Raw genomic sequence first — 23,706 nt, forward strand, 5'->3', positions numbered from 1 at the left:
TTGAATAATTACAGAAGAGAAAAGATTGTAATGCAATGGACCTTGGGCAAGAAGAGAATGTCGAATGACCGAAATATCTCTTCAAAGCAACTTTTAAAAGCGAATTCGAAGAAATCGTGTAAATTTAATTTTAGATAACATTTCGGTGAAATTACAGGTGATGTATATTTTACTTACTTTATATTACATAATTTCCTGTGCAATTAGAAAATGATTTACAAGTTTTATCACTTATATGGTTGATAACTTGATGGCAATTTATTTCATACGCTATATATTCTATTTGCTATGAATGACAATACTTCAGTTCTGGTTATTGGTATCTTTAGAGAAGGTTGAGTCTAATCAATGATTCAATTTTTGATCTCAAGGGAAATAATTTCTTGTAAATCCATCTGATCCCTGTTTCACCTCAATGACCTCCCATCTGCCATTCTTTTTAGAGACTGCACATAATGATTGATCTGTGGTGGAGAAGATGTGCATCAACTTTATCATTACATAGTTGTTGGTCAGGAAACTTCCTGTCGTAAAACTTAAGCCTGTAGTATGGATACTTTGAAATGTTGGATGAACCCCAAGCACTGAGTGTGAAAACTATTTTATCAATATGCTGAGGAATGGACTGAAGGTTTACATTTACTCTTTGACGTCCTTCACCAACACCCATATATGCAGGACCTGAATGCTCAACTCCAGGGACTTGCATCAAAGAACGATTTCGATAGTATATGGTACCAAGATCATTAGTTCCACTGTATGCAAACACTGAAACATCCAAATAATCACGTGACCTTCCATAAGGTAATCCCCAACAAAAATCAAAGACAACTTCATCTAAATCATCAGGTACTGCACACAATACAACAATAAGATGTAGTGTACTGTTTGGTGGAATATTGTAGTCTTTTAATGTCATTGCACCATGACCTGGACTGTAAACCTAAATGGCATAAAAAGTAAAATTCATTGGATAGTTTGATGAAAATGATGATTGAGTCAGTCCATGACATAATATTTTTGCTACTTGGAAATAATTCCTTTGAACAATATTAATTCAACCACCAATATGATTCACATACACATAGATAATGGCAATATATGTGCCTTGAACAAATACTATTTTTACTAATATTGATGTTACAACATAAGCTTTTTTGAGGTACTTTGCCCAACTTTATTTTGCACTATTGGAGTCATTTTAGTTATGTAAGCTAAACTAATCTTTATATGCAAAAATCAAATTTGATATACAAAAATATGTGCTGTACCACAATTGTTCCAAAAATATATGTGTTGTAACCTCAATGGTCTCAAACCTTGAGCTCTTTATTTTGATAAAGTAGACGCTGCTTTTCTGGCTCTGTTTTGAGACCACTTTGCACTTCTTTCTTCAGATCTGAAATTCTCTTATTTTGATAATAAGTTAGAGTCAGTGATTCTCCAGACATGGTTGTGATGTAAAGATTGCCTGTCTGTAGCATGTATGTTGTTTCTTTACTCGGTATTTCTTCATTCTCTTCATTTGGAAAGAGGAATTCCAATGCCTCCAGATATTCCTTGTACATGACATTGTCTTCAGTGACTCTGATCTCACACAAAGAACACATCTGGTACTTTTTAACACTTTCAATTGCGCACTAGAAACAGTCAAAACTTACATATTTGCAGAAGTAATAACTGCAACACAGTCATGCTTTAATTTCTTTTCGTTAAGAAAACTCTGAAATAATTGTAACAAGGTCCAAAATGTGACTAAAAAAGATTAAGGATGACTGTTGAAAAGTTGACTGTTACTGACATGAAATATCTTTTTTTACTAGGAATTAAACTGAATAAATGCTGGTAAAAGGAAAAGGCAGTTGAAATAGCTAAATAATGTAAGGAAGATGAAGTGAAATTGATTGATACTTTAATTTAAAAGTCATTGCACAAATTTGAAAGAAAAACAGTCAAGAAGGAATGAAATGAAATCGAACGAATGATGTGCACAATTGCTCTTGTGCAATAAGAGATTGGAAACATCGAAACAAAGAACACTCTAAGAAAAAATATTGACTTTTACTTACATCAAGACAATGAAGTAGTGCATGATCACAGTCTTCCGTCAAAGGAAAGAATGGAAATTCATTTGACAATTTTTTGTCGCAGCAGCGGTGGCATTTCATCTTGCATTCGTAATTTATGCTGGTACAATGATTGTAATTAATACATATCTTTACGGTCAGAAAAGTGAAAGGGAAAGAGAAAAAATTTATCACTTCCGAGAATACAAGGTTGTTCTAGGAAAAGCTATGGCAAGAGTTCACCGGATGCGTTACGCTTTACAGCAGGAGACTGCTCCAGCGCAGCATCACACGAGTTACACGACCTCGCCTCACAAGGTAAGGTTGTATTATTACATTGTGTTCGTGAAGAATTCTATGAAATAAGCTGAAACTGTTGAAAATATCATCGCAATTTCTCTGAATAATCATCGTTGGTGAATATCAAACATCCACGTTAGTGATTTTACGGGCGGACTTCTGTTTAGTGAGGTATGTAAAATCACTCAATTCAAACTTGTAAATTTTGGCAGGTATGTGTTATTTTGTTTGTCAGTCCTAAATTAAAAGCATTGCTTTTTTTTTAATCATCTTGTTTGAAATTGAGATGTCACACGGAAAAGCGAATGTGTTCATATTTATGCAATTTTCAGTGATTGTTTGCAATTTACGAGTTTGTTCAATGTTTCGTGTACAAAACCATAATCATTTTGATGTGACGAATATTTTTTGTCCCATGCACCCTACATAGCTACAAGCTTATTGTTGTTAAATACAATCACAGCCGCTCTTGAAAATCTCCTTCTTTGTTAAATTGTTTCCAAAAATATTGTTGAAAGTAAAAGTGAAAGTAAAATGGCGGAAATGGTAGCTAGTATACGTTTATCAACATGCAAATATCTTCGTACGTAAATATTACTTGCATAAAATTTGCAATTGCACTGTGTCTTACTAATTACTATTTCATAGATTTGACTGTATTTTTTAGGATCTTTGTCCCTATGTAGTGATTTTGCCCTCGCCAATCAATTTTAATTTTAACGTGACGAAGCGTGACGAAAGCATTATAGTGAATAAAATATATTTATGTTGTGAACTATTTGTTGAACTATTGCATTATCTAAACATCAGTTCTAGACCGTGAATCCAGAAGACTGAGAAGAGTTTTTTTAGAATAGACATGTTTCGACATCTCATGATGCCATCTTCAGTATGAGTGAAATAATAAATGATACAAGGTTTATATACAAGGTTTGCTTTTTATAATTGTAATTTATGTATCATATTACTTGTATATAAACCTTGTATCATTTATTATTTAACTCATACTGAAGATGGCATCATGAGATGTCTATTCTAAAAAAAAACTCGTTGTGTATATGAAAATTAGTAGGCTCGAGCTAAAAAAGAGGCAAATTGAAATGAAAAGCAATGATAAATAAGTCAGAAATGGACTCGACTTACTATAAAGCAGCTAGGTACCAGTTTAATGTTGAATTAAGAATTGCTAAACATTTCTACTTTTCCGAAAGAATTGCTGATCTTAAATCAAACTTTAAGAAGGGCTTGAATCATCTATTGTATTGAATCAATATATATTTAAATCATCTATTTGGCAAACAATCAAAACAAATAGTTGTTGGTGAATTTAATATGTGTGAAAGCAATCAAAGCATTGTAGATGACTCAGGGGAAACTGCAGAAGGTTTCAAATGATTTTTCAAACATCGGAGATGACCTGATAAGTAACATTGACGTGCCAAATTGAACTTTTGATTCTTATGTAAACAAAACAAAATCAGAATTTACTACATTCCAACCCACAACTGTAAATGATGTAATGTATTCATTCTCCAAATTTTCAAACAATAAGACCACTTGAAGCGATAAAAATATGAGTAAAATCATTAAAACAGCTGCATCAGTTTCAGGCTATTATACTCTGTCCACTTTTCAAGATGAATGGAATGTGGCTAGAGTAGCACCTCTTCATAAAACTGATCAAAAAATATTCCGGGAAATTACTGGTAATTTTCATTTTTGCCAGTAATTAGAAAATCATGAAACAAATTTTTTACTAGCAATTATACAATTAAATGAAAAAAAATTTGAGCTACTGGGCAATTCCCAATTTGATTATTGGAAATCCCACCCTAAAGCTACAGCTTTACTAGACTGTACTAATATGTGGTATGTTAACTTAAATAGAAAATCATTGAACTTGGCTGTTTTTATTGACTAAAAAAGCTTTTGATACTGTTGATCACCACGTTATCCTTAAAAAGGTCTTGATGGTACACGACCCCGATTATTCGTTCATTAATTTGGACTTAGAAAATCTTAAGAATTCGTTAGTTGCCATTTAACTTAGTTTTAACGTCGTTAATGCTGAATCTATATTGATTTGCTCTAAAACGCCGAAAAGAAACTTACAACCAACTATTTTCAATGAGAATATACAAATGAAACAGGTTTATGAATGACGAGCATTTAACCTGAAAAAATAATGCTGAAAGTATTTGCAAAAAATAACAGCTGCAATTTAGACTTGTGAAACCATTTGTTGTTAAAGACACTTATCTTATTACATAACGCTATTATTGGCTCCCTGTTCGATTATGCTTTAAGGTGTAGGATGTTCTCCATAAAACACAATTAGAGCGACTTCATAAATTACAAAGTTGATGCAGATCAAACTATTGGCTACCAAGAATTAGGCTGGGGACCTCTAAAAAAGAAGAGAAAAGCAAATCATGTATAAAATTCTAAATAAAAGAGGTCCCAAGACACTTAAAAATATTTTTACCTTTTTAACTTAACATATAAATTGTAGTCTACGTTATATATTTCCAACGGTCTTTCTTTGCCACAGCCCCAAACAAATTATATGAAAAATTATGTACCAAGGTGCACACCTGTGGAATTCTGTATATTGCAAATAAAATTATGCAATGTAAAACCCTATTCTCATTTCGAAAATAATATTGCTACTCGTAGTTTCTGTTAGATGAAAACTCAACTGTAAACATTTAAATTTTTTTATTTAGACTTCATCAAATTATTAAATAGGTTATAAATACTTTATATTTGTACTTAATTTTTACCCTTCCCCTGAGGAAATCAGCTGTTGTTGACAGGGTCAACATGGATTGATAAAGTTATTCATTTCATTTTTCATCCGAAAGTAGTCCACACATTTTTGGTGGAACCATTACCTTAATCCCAATCCTTACTCTTATTTTGTCGCTAAATTAGCCACAAAAATCTTTGCAAAACTCGTCCGTGTGAGAGTTCGAAATTCCGAGGAAATTAGCCTCTTGGAAGGAAAAAATTCCAGGGAAATCCCCCCGGAGACACCGAATAAACATGATACCCCCAAGGTTACATAAGTTACAAAAACGTTACTGGATACAGTTTCTAAATCTAATAACAAATATGAATAGTGTCTCAAACATGTTAAAAGCAAAAACAAGCGATTAAATGAACAGGGATTATGAAAACTTTTGGGTACTTCAACACTAATTTTCAAAACAACCTTTTTACAAATGAATGCCACACATTAGCTTAATGGTGGACTACAGTAGAACCTGTATTAAGCGGCACCGTATTAAGCGGTCACCCTATGTTAAGTGGTCATATGGCAAAGTCCCGAAAATTTCATAGTATAAATACTATTAAAGTGACCTTTATTAAATGGTCACCTTTATTAAGCGGGCGCGGTAACCTTTTCCAATGTCACAAACTTAATTTTTTATTGTTCTTAAACTGTATCAAGGCCCGTTCACACGATCCGATTTGTCGGATCTGATTGTTTCGGTTCCGACTTTCGGTTGCTTTTTTAGACGGTCTGATAATATTGTTGATATTTATATTCGTTTAAATATTTAAAGTCGTGTGAGCAGCCATTTGTGCTGTCCAGTACATTTATCGATATATTGATCTTATTTTTGTTCTTGTATCCAAGCCTTTTTCAAATTTGTGTAATTTTTCTAGTCGGCTTCCTTTGATCTTGTCTGATGAAAATAGAGCAGGTTTTGTTTCCATCCGATTTTTCAGACTGACGGATCCGACTGTCGGACTGTATATGTGTTCACACGATACGATTTTTAGGATCTGACAAAATCAGATCCACAAATCGGATCGTGTGAACTGGCCTTTTAACGGTCAGGTAGAGTAAATGCACCACATACTAAAATATATAACTTAATGTTTTTTCTTGGATATGTCACTTATGTTTTACACATGTCTTTATAATGTATTTATTATATGGCAAGCGTCATTTCCTGCAAAATGGTGCGCTTTGATTGGCTCAGAAACATTTTTGCTGGTCCATTATTTTCCGTAATCGAACACGGTCTAAAACGCGTAATTTTACTGTCAAATGTAAACAAACTTCGTAAAGCAAACAGCAAAAGAATTACTAAACTAAAAATATTGCTTTATATAGTGTTGTTCTGGGCTATTTGGCATGTATGTTGAGGAACAATACCGATTGGTTCAACTTTGTTCTATTAAATGTTACACGTAGCCCGTCTTATGATTTTCCTGAAGACCTGTATGAAGCGGTCACACGAGAAATCCCCTAAGTGACGGCTTAATACATGTTCTACTGTAAATGTTTAATTTCGAAACTTTTCAAGGTCATATCTAGAGCTATAGAAAGCAACAAATCTGACAAGAAGTGGATGCCAGTGCTCATCATTATATCAACGAGTTATATTACTTTTTAGCTCTATCCCAGTCAGTCACTGTTTTTCCTAATCTTCACATTTCTGTACTCGTTTTTTCTTTGCCGCACTAATTGTTGTCGGTTTTGTTCTTTCTGCGTTTGAATAGATTTGTTTATACAAGTTTTAGCAATTTGTATTGTCGTTAAAGTTTATAATTTTTTATGTTCATCGGTCATATTGTAATTTGTTGTTGCCGAGTTTAATTCTTTGAACTTGCCTAACTGTATTTGTATTTGTGTCAAAATGTTTTCATTTGTCGAAATTTGGCTTGAATTTTATAGTTACATAAACCTTTATTGTGCGGTGGTTAAAATGGGAGGCAAAGGAAAAAAGAAAAAGAAAAGTAAGAGAAAAGAAGAGAATGGACAAATTGTCGATCTCCAAGAAAAAGTAACAATAGAAAGCAGAGGAAATCGTTCATTACACGAACAAGAAGGAGGAGCAGAAGATTGGGATATGGAATTACGTTCAGAAGCCGAAGCTCAGATGAATGATGAATCACTGCAAAGTGCGTCTCAAGTTGTCAGCGGTGATACTAGCACTTCCATGACTGTCGAAAGTAACGTTGATGAAACAATTGACAACTCTGGCATTAGTTCTCCAGTCAACTCAAAATCCGATCCTCCAAATGATACCTTTGAAAGCAACACAACTGAGCATGATGAGGTAACTATTACAGCTCACATTAAAAGATGATTTGCCTTAGTGAGTGAATCTAATTTGAACTTTACAGAACTTGTTGTATGTGACTGTTATGTTGCCATTAGCCTAACTTATTGCAAAAGAAAAAGCAATCATAAAAAAGAGTGTATTAGCTATTAACATTACCTACACAGCTATATTGATGTGATATAACCTTAAGAAACACTATCGCAGTTCAAAACACGCACGCTCGGCAAATCGCTATGTTTTGCTGGAAAGGCTGTAAGGCCTCTGTGAAGATTCACTGAACCATTTTATTGAGGCCTTCTCACTTTTCTGTTGACACAGTTTTCAAAGTAAAACAGCAATTAAATTTTATCAAATTTGCACTTGTATTTGAAGTAGCTAACCTTGGACTCTTTAGCTCGATAAGTGAGGGGGACAATATTCGTATATTAATGTTTTAATCTCTAAGAAAAAATTGATTTCAAAGTAACTTAATACGGAAAAACATGGACTTATGAATAAATTTCCCCTCACTTATCGAGCAGGCGACGACACTGGTAGCTGGTGAAAAACTAAGTTGTATGTATAACATTTATATAATTTCGTCTGTTTAAATATGATTTATGTTTGCGATAGAAAAAAGATGATGGTATATCAAATGCTGTCAAAGACAACTCCAGTGTGTTCAAAAACGTGTTGCCAGTGCTTCGTAAAATACTGCACTCAGCCATTCACGAAAAAGTCGGCACTATTGTGTATGATATGTGTAATCATAAGGATCTCGTTCCTTCAGATCCTGCTGTTATTGAAGAATGTATTCGATGGGTAATACAAACAATACCTTCTGTTGAAAAGCAGCAGCTTTTGTTCCTTTGTGCGTTATTGGGTTATTTGGTTAACATCAAAGGAGTCAATATCTTGAAAGTACCGAACAACAACACAACAAAATCTGCATTTGATAAACTACTTTATAATCTTGAAAATTGCTTTAAAAAGCAATTTCGATTACCAGAAAACTTTTTGCAACTTCTTGCAAACTGTGCTTGTACAATTGTTGAAGGATGTAGCAAACCTGGATGGTTAACTTTGGCTGCTTATTTTAGATGTTTTTTGGGCATGGATTACGTATTACAGTTTAAAATGGACGATTACCAATATAGCAAACAAGAATACTACAAACTACTTCCTTTAGCTGTCTGTCACTTACCAAAAGTAAACTTCCGCCAGCAAGTTGTCTATCATCGATATCTCAAACGTATTCTACAGTTCGCCCCTGATGATGAAGTGTTGTTTCAAATGTCACAAGATAAACAACACGTGTTTCGATTTTTTCTCAATCCTCATGAGCGCGAGCAGTTTTTTTTAAATTTTCTCTGGGAAAAGCTCAATAGTGGAAAAGGTAGCTTATCAGAAAAACTTGCAGCCCTAAACCAACTGCCGCAAAAAATGCGTAAAAATTTACACAGCATAATTTACGGTTATGTTCAATATTTTATTGACGAAGCCACCGATCCATCGTCAGAAGACATGAATGCTGTTTTCAATTTGATATCAAATTTTAATGTGGAAAGCTTTAGGACGATTTTACAAAGTGTTTCGAAGTCCCAGTCATATCATCGAGCTAACATTTTCCCTCAACTGTTAAATGATCCTCGGTTCGAGAGCTGTTTTAGACAATTATCGGTCGATGAACGAGCTTATTTTTGCCGGTATTGGGTTCGTAACCAGGCAGATTCGAGCAAAGAAAGTGCCGAGAAGGTTAAAGCAACATTTGAAGCCTTTGATATTCTTGTCTCATGTCGTCACATATCGTCTGATGGTAAAGTCGTCGAGCGCTTATGCAAGGTTATTGACAACGAATTACGTCAAAATGACCTCATTGCGATATTAGAGGGATCAAAAAATTTCGATCATTTCTCCGAGTATGCTCAAAAATGTATCAAAAAGTTAATCCAAGATACAATAAAGCCATATTACTTACGAAATTACAGTGAAACCCTGAAATATTTTACAAGTGCAACTACGAAAATGTGTGATAGGTACGTTATCATCTTTTTTTTTACGTCAAGGATAATAAATATTGAAAGATTACTCATTATTTGTTGGTAGCACAATTAGGGCATTTGTGCAGTGTTTTGACAGTTCACGAGCATTGATCTTATGTGTTTTGACAGTTCACGTTCATCATTTGTTCCTCTGTTTGATGTTTGAAAGGCGCTCACTATGTTCCTATTCCAAGAAATTTGTTCATCAAATTTCGCATTCCAAATAGTTTAAGCTACTCGTTCAGTTTGTTGTCTTGATTGTCATATTTTTTTGTTTGATAGTTCGTCATCATCTATTGTGGAGCGTTTTTTTGGCTGGTTCGGGCAATCTCGTCCACGGTATGTCGCTAATCAAAAAAATAATTTCAATAGCTCCAGTATGTATGGCTGTTAATGAAGGTATCTTGTAAAATGTTGTACACATTGTCACATATTAATTACTTTGTAGGATATCAAATTGTAAATTGTGTTTGCTGAAATGCGCGTTAAATGTATTGACTCCCCCGAAAGATGGTGACAATAATGAAAATGTTATTGTTCAAATTCTTCAATTTTGTAATATTTGGGTTGAACTGGTTGCTGCAAAAGGTAGGTGTGTGAATATCTAAACAAGACAAACGAAATTTGCATCAACCAAATATTTTCACTGTAGAGCATTTTTATCAAGAGAACGCGTTCAAAGCATGGGAAAAGATTTGGAAGGTTATGGGAAATCGCATCATGCGAGAAGACATCACGATCTCCACTTTGAAGAAAATTGAACCGTATCGAGATCAATTGTCTTTAATTTTTTGTGGCCTTAACTCTGGGAATGAAAAGGAGCAAAATAGTTATGCATCGGCCATCACAAAACTTGTCCAAACCGAGGCAGATTTTCGTCAAAAGTGTGACCTTTTAGTGAAAGCAGAGAAATTTTCCCATGACGTTTTTCCTAGTTGTTCCTTAAAAGAAAGCATTAAAAACTATGATGAAGAATCGAGAAAGTTGAATGAAATCAACGAGAGTTTTTGGAAACCTTATGCGCCGTTATTACAACAGCTAAAACCTTTGGAAGAGCTACTGAATTCAGAGTCTTTTTCTAGAATTGCTAAAACTTATCTGCAAGAAAATCTTCATGACTTTTACAGTTGTTTAGATACAATTGACAGGAATTTTCAGGTTTCTTTTTTTCAAAATCTTTCAAAGCAAGGCGTTCATCGTTTTGAACTTGAGTGGCAGAAATTATTCGATAAACCAGATGATCTGACAGTGGGTCAACTCAATGCTTTACTTGGAGATATGAACCTTAACAAGTTGGATGACGAATTGGCTCTTTTGGAAAACCATTTTCAGAGAAAGCTTCCATCAAATATTAAATCGTACCTTACAGATTTTATGGAATTTCCTCACATTTTAGAGCAAACAAGACATATCAAAGACTTCTTGCAATCCTTTGGAATTTGTGATACAAGTAAAAGTGCAGATATTTTGATGGTGATAGATTTTTGTGGAAAATTTGATTGTGATGTGAAAGACGTGTTGATAGAGAAATTACATGAATCCATCAAAACTATTCAAGAAATCATTTCCAGATATGATATCGACCACACCGATGTGGTAATGATTGAGTTGGTGAAATCTACCGAACTTATTCAATTTATTCAAGAAATTGCTGATGAAGACATTCGTGTTCTTATTGATGCAGTTGAAGAACATTCTGATGAGGCTGTTTCTGCTTCTTTGGTATCAGATCTTATTCAAGTACATGGTTTCTTGGTACCCGTTATTAAAAAATTGTCGTACCCTCCAGATCTTGTCTTAAAGACTCTTGTTGGCGAATGTAAAAGACAAGCTAATATAGCCCAAAAGATTCGCCAATGCAGCATGCATGTTCACAGTCTACGAGGCTTGTATCAAAATGTTGCTAATCGTGAGGAAATGACGAGAGAAATCATAAGAAACTGTTTGATCGATGGTGAATTTGATATCATATTAGATGGTGACGGTATTTGCCATATTACAATGCGTTATCAGAAAGAAAGTAAACAAACCATCAAGTCAATGCCCGAACTTCATGATTTACGAAGTCGTGCTCATTTGATCTTAAGCTCTGAACAAAATCCTCGGGAAATTAATAGTAGCGAATCCAAAGAAGCAATTGATTTTCATGCATTCATCGAACGCATCAATCTACTCTCAGACATTGAAGAAGCAATCATTAGACTTCAGTCATCTGGTTACGTGAAATATCAAAAAGATTGCGAGTGGAAATCTTTGTCTGAAGTAAAGCGTTTGGAAGTGCTTAAAACTACCCTTTCCGAGGATTTGCATGAGTGGGAGGAGTGCTTAAATAATGCTCGGGAGCGTCATTACTTTTTGAATTATTTTTGGTCACATCAATTAAGTGTGCTGTACGATTTCTTTACTGGTAAAATTAATGATCTTCACACTATTCTTACTTTAATGAAATTTGTCGACCAAACAATGGATTTAAAACGATTGCGTGACTTTGCAAACTTAAATTGTCATTATGAAGCTGCACAAACACCATACGAAATCATTGCAGCCATTGGCGGTGCACTGGATGATCTGTTTTCACATATCTGCCCCCCATTATCATTGAGAGAAATCTCTAACCACGTATCTCAGCTGGAACGCAAAGTTTCTGTCCAGAAGGGCGAACTTTACGTTGTTGCCTTAGAAGAAGAAAGTCCACATACTGTAAACGTGTTGATGTCTCTTTACGAAGACACAACCAATGCTTTTCCAGAGCCACATCAAGTTATGTTTTGCAATGAAACCACGCTCTTTGAACAGTTACAAATTTTTCTGAATAGATGTTTCAACAACAACAAGAATTTAGACTGTGATAGTTTATTCTGTCTAGCCAATGTTGAACTCCTTTCCAATGAGCTTCAGTTTTACTTGATTGATTACATCAAAAAGAAAGAGTTCCAAGATTGTGATCAGAACTATTTACTGGCAATACTTTGTAGAGGTGGTGCTCGTCATCATATAATTGAAGAATTCTCAAAGTTTTCTCATCATATCTCAGGCATGTCGTACCCTGAAATTGCCAGTCGATTCAAATCCAAATGGCCGCATGTGAAGTGTGTAACATCCACATTACAAGGACTTGGAAAGACAGAATATATTCGCAACGATGCACTTGAAATGAGTATGAATGTAGTTTCGTTTCCCATAAGTGGAGAAGTCATTGAAAGTAAGATCATAGAGCGATTGAAAAAACTTCATCTGAAAGATTTCCAGTGTCTCCATTTTGATGTTGGTGAAGTTGATGATCCAATTTTGTTGGACACGTTTATTTTTCAGCTAATTATAACTGGAATGGTGTCTTATGGTACTCAGATGTACAGTCTTCATAATCATAAAGTTTATATCGAATTAGCCAATTCTTTGGATAACTGGTTGGTGGAACGCTTGCAAATTGCTGGATGTTTTTGTCGTGTTGAATTGACATGGAATGATTTTAATGACCTAGAAATCACAAGTAAAATCACCAGTAATATTCAGGTTGTTTGTCAGTATTTGAATATACTGGATAAAGGTAAAGTTGATACGACAGATATTCATTTTGCTGGTCGTGAAAAAGTTAAACCTTTATCAGAGCAGAGATGTCGTGAGTTGCTACGTCAGTACTATGGATCATCACATGACCCAACATTTGCAGCTCTAAATACATTCTTGGGATTTCTTGGCAATCAGCTGCGAAAACTGTCAAAGAGTGCATTTTTTGAAGTGGAAAATTTAAAACTAATGCTTGAGGAGAACGCTTCTGGTGTACGTAAAAATCTCCTGCGAACTTTGCTCGAAGTGTCTCAAGATTTTGCTTGTCGGTCTTTAACAACGCACCATTCAACTCGTATGCAACAGAATTTGTCATCGACTGTCCAGAGCATGGTTCATAGAGTGGAAGGAATGATTCAGTGGGAACAAAGTAATCATCTGTTAATTGTTTTTCAAAGTATCGACTCTCAAACAGTCGCAGCTTTTTATCGCGAAAAATCCAAGGTTCCTTCAAACATTTGTGAACTACTTAAAAGTCAAACGGTGGGTGAAAAAAGTAAAGAGCTTGTCGATTATAAAGAGTTGAGTCACGTGGAGCTACATAAAATGCTGGAGAAAATTGCCTGCACGAGATCGTCACAGGGAAATGTTGCAGCTGATTTCTCAGGTTATGCATTGACGGCAGACAACATGTTGAAGATGATTTTAATAATACTTCGTATTAGAGCTAAGATTCCGATCATTATCATGGGTGAAACTGGTTGTGGAAAGACTAGTCTTGTTCAATATTTGGCTTCAACTTGTGGTATTCCATTCTCAATCTACAATTTTCATGCTGGTCGCACTGACGACGAAATAAGGAAATTTGTTGAAAAGGAAAGTGATAAAGCCCAAAGCGCTACTAGTCAAAGATGGATATTCTTGGATGAAATCAATACATGCCACCATCTTGGGTTAATCAATGAAATAATGTGTCACCATGCCTTACTCGGGCGTCCAATTTCCAGAAAACTGGTTTTCATTGCTGCTTGTAATCCTTACAAATTACGATCGCTAGAAAGTTCATCAACAGCTGGTCTTGAAGGAAAAAAAGTTGATGATGAATATTCCAAGTTAGTTTATCGTGTTCATCCTTTGCCAGAATCCATGGTTGATTACGTTTGGGATTATGGGTCATTGACGCCACAAGATGAGAAAGTTTACATTGGAAGAATGGTGAATGAATTTCCTGAAGAATACCAACACGTTTTAACGGAGCTTCTTGCTTTATCTCAGAATTTTATACGGGACGTTGAGAAGAATCCATTCTGTGTAAGTTTACGTGATGTTCGACGTTGCATTCATCTTGTGAAGTGGTTTATTGATACGTTAAAGAAACGAAAAATGTTAATGAAAAAAATCTTAGAAAATGGTGAGGAAATTCCTAAAGTTCCATCTCGTCTAAAGGAAGCTCAGAAAATCTCAGAACGTTACGATGATCTTCCAGAAATAAAAAGTTTTGTTCTAGCATTGGGGCATTGTTATTTGTCAAGATTGCAAACTGACCCTTTCCGAAGAGAATACATAAAACGCCTTACACCTTCCCTTGCATCAATTGACGTAGATAAAAAAAGTTTTATAGACATAATTCGTATGGAGCAAGAGGATTATCTTTCACGTATGGAGCTTCCAGAAGGAACAGCAAGAAATGCCGCTCTTCGTGAAAACGTTTTTGTCATGTTAGTATCAATTCTCAATCGTATTCCTGTGTTTGTTGTGGGAAAACCAGGTTGCAGTAAGTCATTAGCAATTCAGTTGATTCGAAGTAATCTTCGGGGAAAAGATTCAAAAGATGCATTTTTTAAAACGCTACCTCATCTGTATGTTGTCTCTTACCAAGGATCAGAGTCTTCTACATCTGAAGGTATTGAAGAAATTTTTAAAAAGGCCTCAAATTACAAAAAGCACAACAGCTCTAATAATGTATTACCTGTTGTTTTATTGGATGAAGTTGGATTGGCAGAAAATTCACCGAACAATCCTCTAAAAGTTTTGCACAGCATTCTTGAACCAGGAAAAGGAGAGTTACCCGAGGTTGCAGTCGTCGGTATTTCCAATTGGGCCTTAGATGCAGCGAAAATGAACCGGGCAATCCATTTGTCTCGACCTGAACCTTCAATAAAAGATCTTAGTGAAACAGCTATTTCTCTTTATCAAGGTGACCAGAAATCAAAAGATGTTATTAATACATCAACTGAAAATGTTCTCCGTTTAATTGCTGAAGCTTATCATGTGTACCGCTCAAAGCAATTACATTCTAATTTTCACGGTCTTCGTGACTACTACTCTCTTGTGAAAAGTCTAAAGTGTGGAAGCTGTTCTGATATGGAATCGATAAATATTGCCTTGAAACGAAATTTTGGGGGAATTCCGGAAGAATCTAGCGTTGTGCAAGAAATTTTCAATGAAAGATTGAAGACCGTAATTTCTGCGAGCAAGACTGAAAGTTATATTCCAGTTACCCGACTTATTGAAGAGAATATTAATGATCTGAAAGCTAGACATCTTATGCTTATTTCGAATGGTGATTCTGCTATTGGCATTCTAAGACAACATGTTTTTCAGTCTACAAAGGAAACTATCACAATTTTTGGCAGTAATTTTGAAGAAGATATATCCGATGATTACAACTATAGAATTTTAAGTCGAATCATACTTTGTATGGAACGTAATTGCATCCTCATTCTTCGTGATCTTGAATGTATATATGGAAGTTTATACGACATGTTGAATCAAAATTATTCTGTTGTTGGAGGAAGAAAAAACTGTCGAGTTGCCCTTGGTGCCAACAGCAATCCCATGTGTTATGTTAACGATGGATTTCGCTGCATCGTCCTTGTTGATCACGATCAAGTCGATTATTCCGATCCTCCGTTCCTGAACAGATTTGAAAAACAACTTCTTCGTTTTTCTGATATGTTAAATGAAACCCAACAGGAAATTAGGAAAGAATTAGAGTCATGGGTTTACCAAATGTCGAGTGTGGGAGGTTTCAGAGATAAGTTCAAGGAAGAGGATATGTTCATTGGTTTTAATGAAGACACGTTACCATCATTAGTTCTTTATCATAGTCATGATTCTGAAGAGCCAGAGGAAGTCGTCATAAAGAAGTGCAAAGATGATCTTATGTGGATTGCAACACCTGACGGAGTTTTACGCACTGTTGAAAGTGATCGTTATAATGAAGATCCACGAGAAGTAGAGAAGCTTTCAAATGAATATTTTGAAAAACCAATTCACAACGGACTTGCATCATTTTTATCACATTTTGTGAAACGACAACATTTATTTCATGATGTGGAAAGTGAAACTTGTTCAATTATCTTTTTGATGACACATGCCACAGTGCACACAGATATCAGTCATTGCCTTCACATGGAAAATATATCGTTTCAAATTGAGCGACTTGGAGCCTACAAGTCTGGTAAGCAACTCGAAGATAAGATACATAATTTTTTTACATCTGAAAAAGAGCTTTTAGTCGTTCAATGCAAACCAGAACTGGATGCAGAACACATGCTTTTCACTCGATCAATTATTGAAGAAAACGAAATGCCTACTTCAAGTCATTTAGGAAGCTCAGCACACTTTGCAAAGGAAACACGTCTGCATGATTGTCCACGTGCGTCGAGCATCTCATGAAAATACTCCACGATGGCAGTTAAATTTCCTTAGTGGATGGAAGCAAGTTTTCCTTGATACACTCGAAATACCATCAATTCCAGTAAATGAAATATTTGATCAAAGTATTGACGACATCCTCTCAAACTCAGTTTGGTCATTTCAAGGATTTGCCGAAAACTGCATAGTATGGTGCTTTAACTGTTTAAATTATTTACGTAATGCTAAGCGGCAAGAACGTGTGCTGGAAATCGCCAAAAACCTATTTACATCAGATTGTGTCAGTAAGACGTTTCAGGATCTTGTTTTAAAGGAATCAACCAACTATACTGGAAACACAAATGAGCAATGGCAAGTTAAAGTTGCTTGTGACGTGGAACTTCTTTGTAATTCTTCAACACTTTCCTCTGCCATGGAACAACATCTAGCATTATTTGTACGTCAGCCGTTAGCAAAGCTTGTTTACTTTTTGGAAAATGAAAACTCCTGGCCACCTCACCTTCTGAATAAAAATGTTGCAGATGATGAAGAAATGTGGTGTGATCTTTTATCAGATGAATCAATATTCGACTTCAAGAAAATCCCTGAATGCAAAGGAGTGGATTCGTACTCCATTGATGGAATACGTCAAGATTTGATGGTTCCATTCAGTCAGGTGATTGCCAAAAGAATGGAAAAAGCACGTAGCTTCATCATGAAAGAATACGCTGAAGCCATGGAGATTGAAAATAATTTTGATGAAAATGGTGAATTAAAAAAATCGGTACTACTTGAGCAACTTCAGCGATACTCTATCGCTTTGCGGAAACATGCGCCTTGCGTCATCCATTTGTCAGAAAACCATGCAAGTTCTTATATGGCTGACATGTTCGACATTGCATCAGGAGATTTTCACGACAAAATAAACAGCGAGCATAGAATTTCTGTTACGATGTGTGCCTTCTTATCTTTTGCTAAACAGTGGTGTCCATTTGACTTTGAAGACTACGTTGAATTCTTCGCTTTGCTTCACTTGTTTCTATGGATATCTGGTAAACAATTAAATCGGATTTTGGCATTAGTTAATTGTTTTCTTGAATTTGATTTTACAAAGTATTTGGACGATTTTGTCCAAGAATATTTTGAAAATAATAAGACAAATCTGCCCATCGACTTTCTGGATAAAAGACTGATTCTAAGCAACATGGAGGAAAGTGATGACAGTGGTAGCGAGAGTGATGTCAGTGACAGCGAGGATTCGTCTAGTGATGAAGAAGACGATGAAGATGAGGACGAAGAAGACGATGAAAATGAAGACAATGAAGATGAGGACGAAGAAGCTTTTGAAGAGTTATTGGTCATTTTGATCTGTGATAAAATGTTTCCTTCAAAGAAGTCAGTGTGCGAAAATGGTGGGTTGGATTATTGGATAAGGAATTCGAAATTGTTGCTTACATTATCAAATAACGTCTGCGATTCCGTGGCAGCTTATCATTACTTACGTTTATGTGTTGAGTTTGGAGAAACTGTAATTCAGCAAACTGGTATTTCTGAAGAATATCTTTATGCTCTGAACAAAATTGGAAAAAGACTCAATCCCGATTATCTTAATGACAACAATTCTCTTCAAATGATTAAAGAACAACTGTTGAACGATGTTGAAGAGTTAGTGAGGGGTGATGAACAAAATTTTGTAATTTTACATTCATTTATGTCTCAGTTTTATAGCCGTTGTGTTGAGGCAAACACCGAAAGGCAGTCATCGCGTCCAATCATTGATTATATTTTTTCTCTGAAAAACGAAGATTTGCGTAGAATGACTCCTGTCCTTTATCGCTTGTTATACACGGAAGAAGCAAAATGCCCTGGAATATTTATCGATATTATTTTGGCGCAAAAGTAGACGAAAGCAAGTCATGTCTTCGTGACATTGACAACACATTGAAAGAGCATTTAAAAAGAAAGAGATTAACCATGACTCATATGCAGCAGTTATGATTTGCGACTTAATTCATTTCATCCAATGCTTCGACGAAAACTTTAACATAGAAGACTTGAGTACTGAGAGTAAATTGATGAAATGTCTTCGCTCTGCAACAAACATGGCAACTGGTACTGAAGATGCCTTTGGCTTGGTTCTTCTGTCATCCATTGCATTTCTACGAGGATTTTACTGCATGCTATCTAAACACTCCTATCTCTTCTCCCGTGAAACACAATACTCAACCATTTTGTGCGAAATAAACTCACTTTTGGAAAGTGATGACGAAAGGCACTACTCCATTCGAACATTCTTTTTAAAACAACTTCTTGCATCCGGTCTGACCATGTATGAACTTCAACACTTATGTTGTGCTAGTAATCAATTACCAGTAATGAAAAATATGTTCCAACAAGGCTGTGACTTTGCTAAGGTTGAGTTTACATTTGTCTCCCAGATGGATAAATATGAAGAGTTGAAAGAAGCCCTTTGGTCATCCTCTCACGGAAATGATGTAGAGTTACTTGCTATTGCCAGAAAATGTGAAAACTCCTCCAAAGATCGTCTAACGTTACTAGGGCTCATTATGAATACTTTTTACGTTAAACGAGCAGCTGGTAATCTTAATGATAATGAAGAAAAGTTGGCGAGAAAATTGTTCGAAAAATTCAAACATTTTCCACATCCTATGAAGCAACTAATTTCAAAATTACTTAGCTTGGAAAAATTCAGTCATTATGGTTTACAAACTTCTTCAGATTCGCCTGCCAACAAAATTGACATTAGTTTATTAATACTTCATGTATTGGGTGTTGTTTTGAGCAGTTTTGAAATTGAAAACTCTCCATTGCTTCGATATGTAATCCATTCAGAAAAATGTCAGTCCACCTGGATTCTTGCTTCTAGAAATGACGAAAAAGCCAGAGTATTAGACCAGTTTCGTTTTGTAAATGAAGTTTCTACAGTAAACTGCGTGTGCAAGTTACACTTACAATATCATGGTCAAATGAAAAAATGTCCCAACTGTGGTACAGAAGTGGACGTCAAGGATCGTGATAATTCCCTCTCTGATGAAACAGTGAAATCCTATTTCCACAGCACCGAGTGTAAAGATTGGGAAACATGCACTGTGAACATGGAGCCGTCTGTCTATCGAGCGTTACATTTGATTGTTCACGCATGCTTTTATGGAGGAATTGCAGTTGGTCTGTCTTCGAATGAAGTGATACTGAAAACTCTTTTTCCTGAGAATGAAGATGGAAGTTTAGCAGATGCCTGTCTTAATCAGATAAACGAAGATCTAAAATGTTTGCAGACTATTCTTTCTTGCAAGAGACAAACTGCAATTGATGTAATGCATTTAGTGGTTGAAGAATCTACTCCACTGCTTCAAGGAGTTGTTCAAAGTGGAAATACATTGATAAATAACACAGAATGTGTGCAGTGGGAAAGCAAGTTCATTGAAGTAGTGAGCGAAATCTTCTTCAAAGCCTTTGGATCAGCAAAACCGCTCAAAGAACAGAGAATGAAGGCAAAGTTAAAGATTATGGCGCTTTCTAAGATTGAATATGAAATGCAAGAGCTTGACCAATATCCCACTGATTTTGATGAGCAAAATAAAAAATTGAAAAGATTGTTTCGTATCACAAGAGAACCGTCCTTTGTAGACTTGCGAGCAATATTTTTCAATTATTCTAAAGAAAATAGCAAGGAATACCCTGTTCTAGCTGTTTTGTTGTCTTGGTTTGACGAGCTTCCTTATCTTGCTTGTTTATATCCTCTGCTAAAGTGGACACGTTTTATCACATCCAGGTTGACCCACAGTATCAGTCGCAAAGAAGCGCAGAGCCGTCCTATCAGTGATTTTATACATTCAGATTTGCAGGCTGGAGAAAGCGATGGATTAGAAGAACAAAAGGAAATGTTTAATAAGTTCAAATATGCGTGGAATGAAATGCATGAAATCTTGAATCAGCACCTGGACGACAATAAAAAGATGCCTTATATTAGCGAAGATGATGCTATTGGCTACTGCCTTTTAGATGGCGACTTGAGTGTGTATTTGAAAACAGCAATAAATATTCTACAGTCAATGCAGAACAGCTTTTTAGACTCTATGGTCGCGACTTCATTGAGAACGAAACATCCAGCTGTTAGTTTCCTTACAAAAAGCGAGAACTGCTGTGGTGTGATGTCAATATCACTACAAGATGTTAAAGAAAAAGATATCATCAATATTGAGTGGTCAAACAAATACCTGAGGTACACACAAAATCCAGAGTATGGTTGTGGAGAAGATATTGATTATGATTTTGAGCAGATTGAAAACATCTTGACTAATGAAATAGTTTTGGGAAAACTTTATCTTACAGATATTTCAAGTACATTCATATTTTCCCACGAACTCTTCCATTCCAGTGCTAATGTATTGATGAAGATTCGTGAGTTGTGTCCACAAAGTCCAACTCTTCCTGAAGGTATTGATCAAGGAATAGAGACACTTAAAGAACGCAGAAAACAAGATGCACGTAACTTACTTCAAAACATCGAGATTATCATATATTTACTGCATTCTGATCCCAAATCCATCGAAGAAATTCAAAATATGGAACTTGTTGAATTCGCTGACACATTTAAAGATAAGCTTCCACGTCCGTTTCCGGTTGACCTGTTACCTGAACCCAAGAAATCCATTCATCTTACTCATATTGCAGCTCTGTATGAAGCATTAGAAGACGTACTTGCCGATGGTACCATCGAAAGTCTCCCGAAACATTTTGCAGTTGTTTTGACAGATGAAGTAAAGAAACAACTAGATAGTTTAGTCCACCACAGAAATGGGCAAATCAAAGCAAAACAGTTTCTTCAAGTGTTACGTCGTTTTGCATTTCGTTATCTGTCAGCTGAAAAATTTCATCCTGAAGCCAAAACACCTTTACGTAGTTGTCTGCAAGAACCGTCATTGTGGACACCAGGCGATGTTCCACAAGAAAATGTCATTCCTAGGGAGTTAGTGCTGGGAAATATTCATTCAATTATTAAACATCTACAACAGGTAAATATGTTACTGTTTAAGTCTATATTCTAATAATTACAGATGAATGTTCTTCATCAGCAATGTCTCGCGTGACCAGTGGTGACTGAAAAGAACTTGCAGACTCTCAAAGTTAGGCAACGGAATGTTTTCACATTTCAAAAGTTTTTTAAACTGTTTGTATAAGTTAGTGTTGATCTCCAAAAATCTTTTTCAAACCGTTCGTTATGAACTGTACCTTTACTAGGAATTGTACGCTTATTCCTAGTAACAAATCTCTTTTTGGTTTTGCCTCACTAGTTGACCAGTATTATTGTGCGTTATTAAAGTCTTTAATGCTTTGTGCGATTTAAGGAATCGTGAAAAACAGCAGTACTAATGTAGCTTTTATATTGTGTTTTTCTCAGCAACAATCCGGGCAGAGAAGTAGCGTGCAAAATGATGGAAGAAATCTGCCTGTCGTATCCAGTAAAAGAAAAAAACGATTGGCAATTAAATTTTTTCGTTAGTTATTACGTCATTGACGTACATTTCATTTACAAGTCACAATTATATAAAATAATGATTCATTATGATTGTAGTTAGAGATAATTAGTGAGTATAACAGCTAATTAAAGCATAAAATTGCATAAATAGAATTAAAGTAGATTTGGTCCATGTAACAGTTAACACAAACATTGCCACATATATTTTGTGGGCAATTGATGCAATTCATTAAATTTTATAATCGGTACTGTTTTGGTGTATTGATTTTTAGATATTTATGTACATGTAGATAACCAATTGTTCACATATAGATAACCAATTGTTCACATATAGATATCCAATTGTTCACATATAGATATACAATTTGTGCAATTGTTCAAAAATTAATACATTTGAATTCCAATCTCTTTAAACGAAGGAGGTGCTTGACGAAATGTGAACTTTTATCATACTCAGTGGAAAGCATTGTCAAAAACCAAAGTCATCCTCAGCTTCAAAAACAATGAAGTAAGCCAATATTGAACAAAACATCATGATATTGCCACTGAAGACAAGAGCCATAGCTCCATATTCAATCTATAGTAAGGAGAATTTGTGCGTGATCAGTTAACATAATGTACAACATGTTTTGGCATTTAAGTTAATACATTCTAAATACCAATAACTGTAAAAAATATAAACATGAAATAATATAAATCGTCCAGGTTGGTAAAGTCCTGAGAAGGACTGTTTTTGTTGTTGTTGACTGATGTTTTGACAACCTTAGAGGTAGTCAACTTTTGACTCTGAATTATACCAATCTGGACAATCTACATTTACAAACATGTAACGATACTCTTGGGTTCAAACCATTTACTTTAAAACAATATAAAGTAGACTACTATAGTGATCCAACTTTTCATACACAATCACGAAAACTGTTCATTTTACATGAGAACAAAACATAACTTGCTTATTTAAATAAATGCATACCACTTTACTTCTGGCCAGAACAACAGGTAAACCTATAAATAATGATAAGGTATTTACGCAAGATGGTATTGAAAATTATAGAAACTGCATTTAATATTGCTATAACTCACCAAATGCTGACAGTACAATTCCTGATGTTAAAAACAAAGCTATTTCTTTACATAAACTAAAAGTTGATACACAGAAACTTAATACTTGACTATTATTACTAAGGATGGCATTTTTTAAGTGTGGGTGAAAGAAAAATACATACTAACTTTGAATTTCCAGACATTCCCAGAGTATCCGGTTGAGAAACATCGACGGTTTTTTATGTTACATTACGATTAACTTTGATTATTAGCTATAAACGTTACATTTATTTTTGCTTACTTAATTTTGAAGAGTTCTGTGGTTGTGTAAAACAAATTTACGCCTTAAAGTTAAGTTTATCTTGCTCAACTCTTTGTAATAACTAGAATTTAGACAAAAATTACGACTGCCAAAGAGTATTTTGGTAAAACACAAGACAATAACTTTAACCCTTAAGAAATGATAGCTTTTTAGCTTTTCATGTTAGCTTTTCTACTGATAATGACATGTAACACTTGTCGAACGTTTAGATTAAATAATTTTTACT

The 23,706-nt window shown here is 35.0% G+C and overlaps 3 protein-coding genes across 4 annotated transcripts; 2 read left to right on the forward strand and 1 right to left on the reverse strand.

Moving 5' to 3' along the window:
• Positions 1 to 104: 104 nt before the first annotated feature.
• Positions 105 to 2,212, reverse strand: LOC124448712. The gene is made up of 3 exons (XM_046999700.1): positions 2,070 to 2,212; positions 1,320 to 1,640; positions 105 to 943 (listed from the first exon to the last, which is right to left on the reverse strand). Exons 1-3 carry the CDS (start codon positions 2,166 to 2,168, stop codon positions 440 to 442), a joined length of 924 nt encoding a protein of 307 aa, XP_046855656.1. The 5' UTR covers positions 2,169 to 2,212; the 3' UTR covers positions 105 to 439.
• Positions 2,213 to 2,300: 88 nt separating this feature from the next.
• Positions 2,301 to 17,401, forward strand: LOC124448054 (E3 ubiquitin-protein ligase RNF213-like). 2 transcript variants are annotated; one of them, XM_046999158.1, is made up of 6 exons: positions 2,301 to 2,537; positions 7,057 to 7,441; positions 8,060 to 9,462; positions 9,751 to 9,807; positions 9,917 to 10,056; positions 10,121 to 17,401. In XM_046999158.1, exons 2-6 carry the CDS (start codon positions 7,088 to 7,090, stop codon positions 16,654 to 16,656), a joined length of 8,490 nt encoding a protein of 2,829 aa, XP_046855114.1. In that variant the 5' UTR covers positions 2,301 to 2,537; positions 7,057 to 7,087; the 3' UTR covers positions 16,657 to 17,401. The 2 variants fall into 2 exon arrangements, with proteins under 2 accessions (XP_046855114.1, XP_046855060.1); XM_046999104.1 differs by lacking the exon at positions 2,301 to 2,537 and having other exon boundaries at positions 6,679 to 7,441.
• A 1,153-nt stretch (positions 17,402 to 18,554) lies between these two features.
• Positions 18,555 to 22,362, forward strand: LOC124448219. Its single transcript, XM_046999246.1, has 2 exons — positions 18,555 to 21,650; positions 22,037 to 22,362. Exons 1-2 carry the CDS (start codon positions 18,609 to 18,611, stop codon positions 22,136 to 22,138), a joined length of 3,144 nt encoding a protein of 1,047 aa, XP_046855202.1. The 5' UTR covers positions 18,555 to 18,608; the 3' UTR covers positions 22,139 to 22,362.
• The last annotated feature ends 1,344 nt before the right edge of the window (positions 22,363 to 23,706 follow it).

Source organism: Xenia sp. Carnegie-2017, unplaced genomic scaffold (assembly GCF_021976095.1).
Source record: "Xenia sp. Carnegie-2017 unplaced genomic scaffold, XeniaSp_v1 HiC_scaffold_1, whole genome shotgun sequence".
Lineage (NCBI taxonomy): Eukaryota > Metazoa > Cnidaria > Anthozoa > Malacalcyonacea > Xeniidae > Xenia > Xenia sp. Carnegie-2017.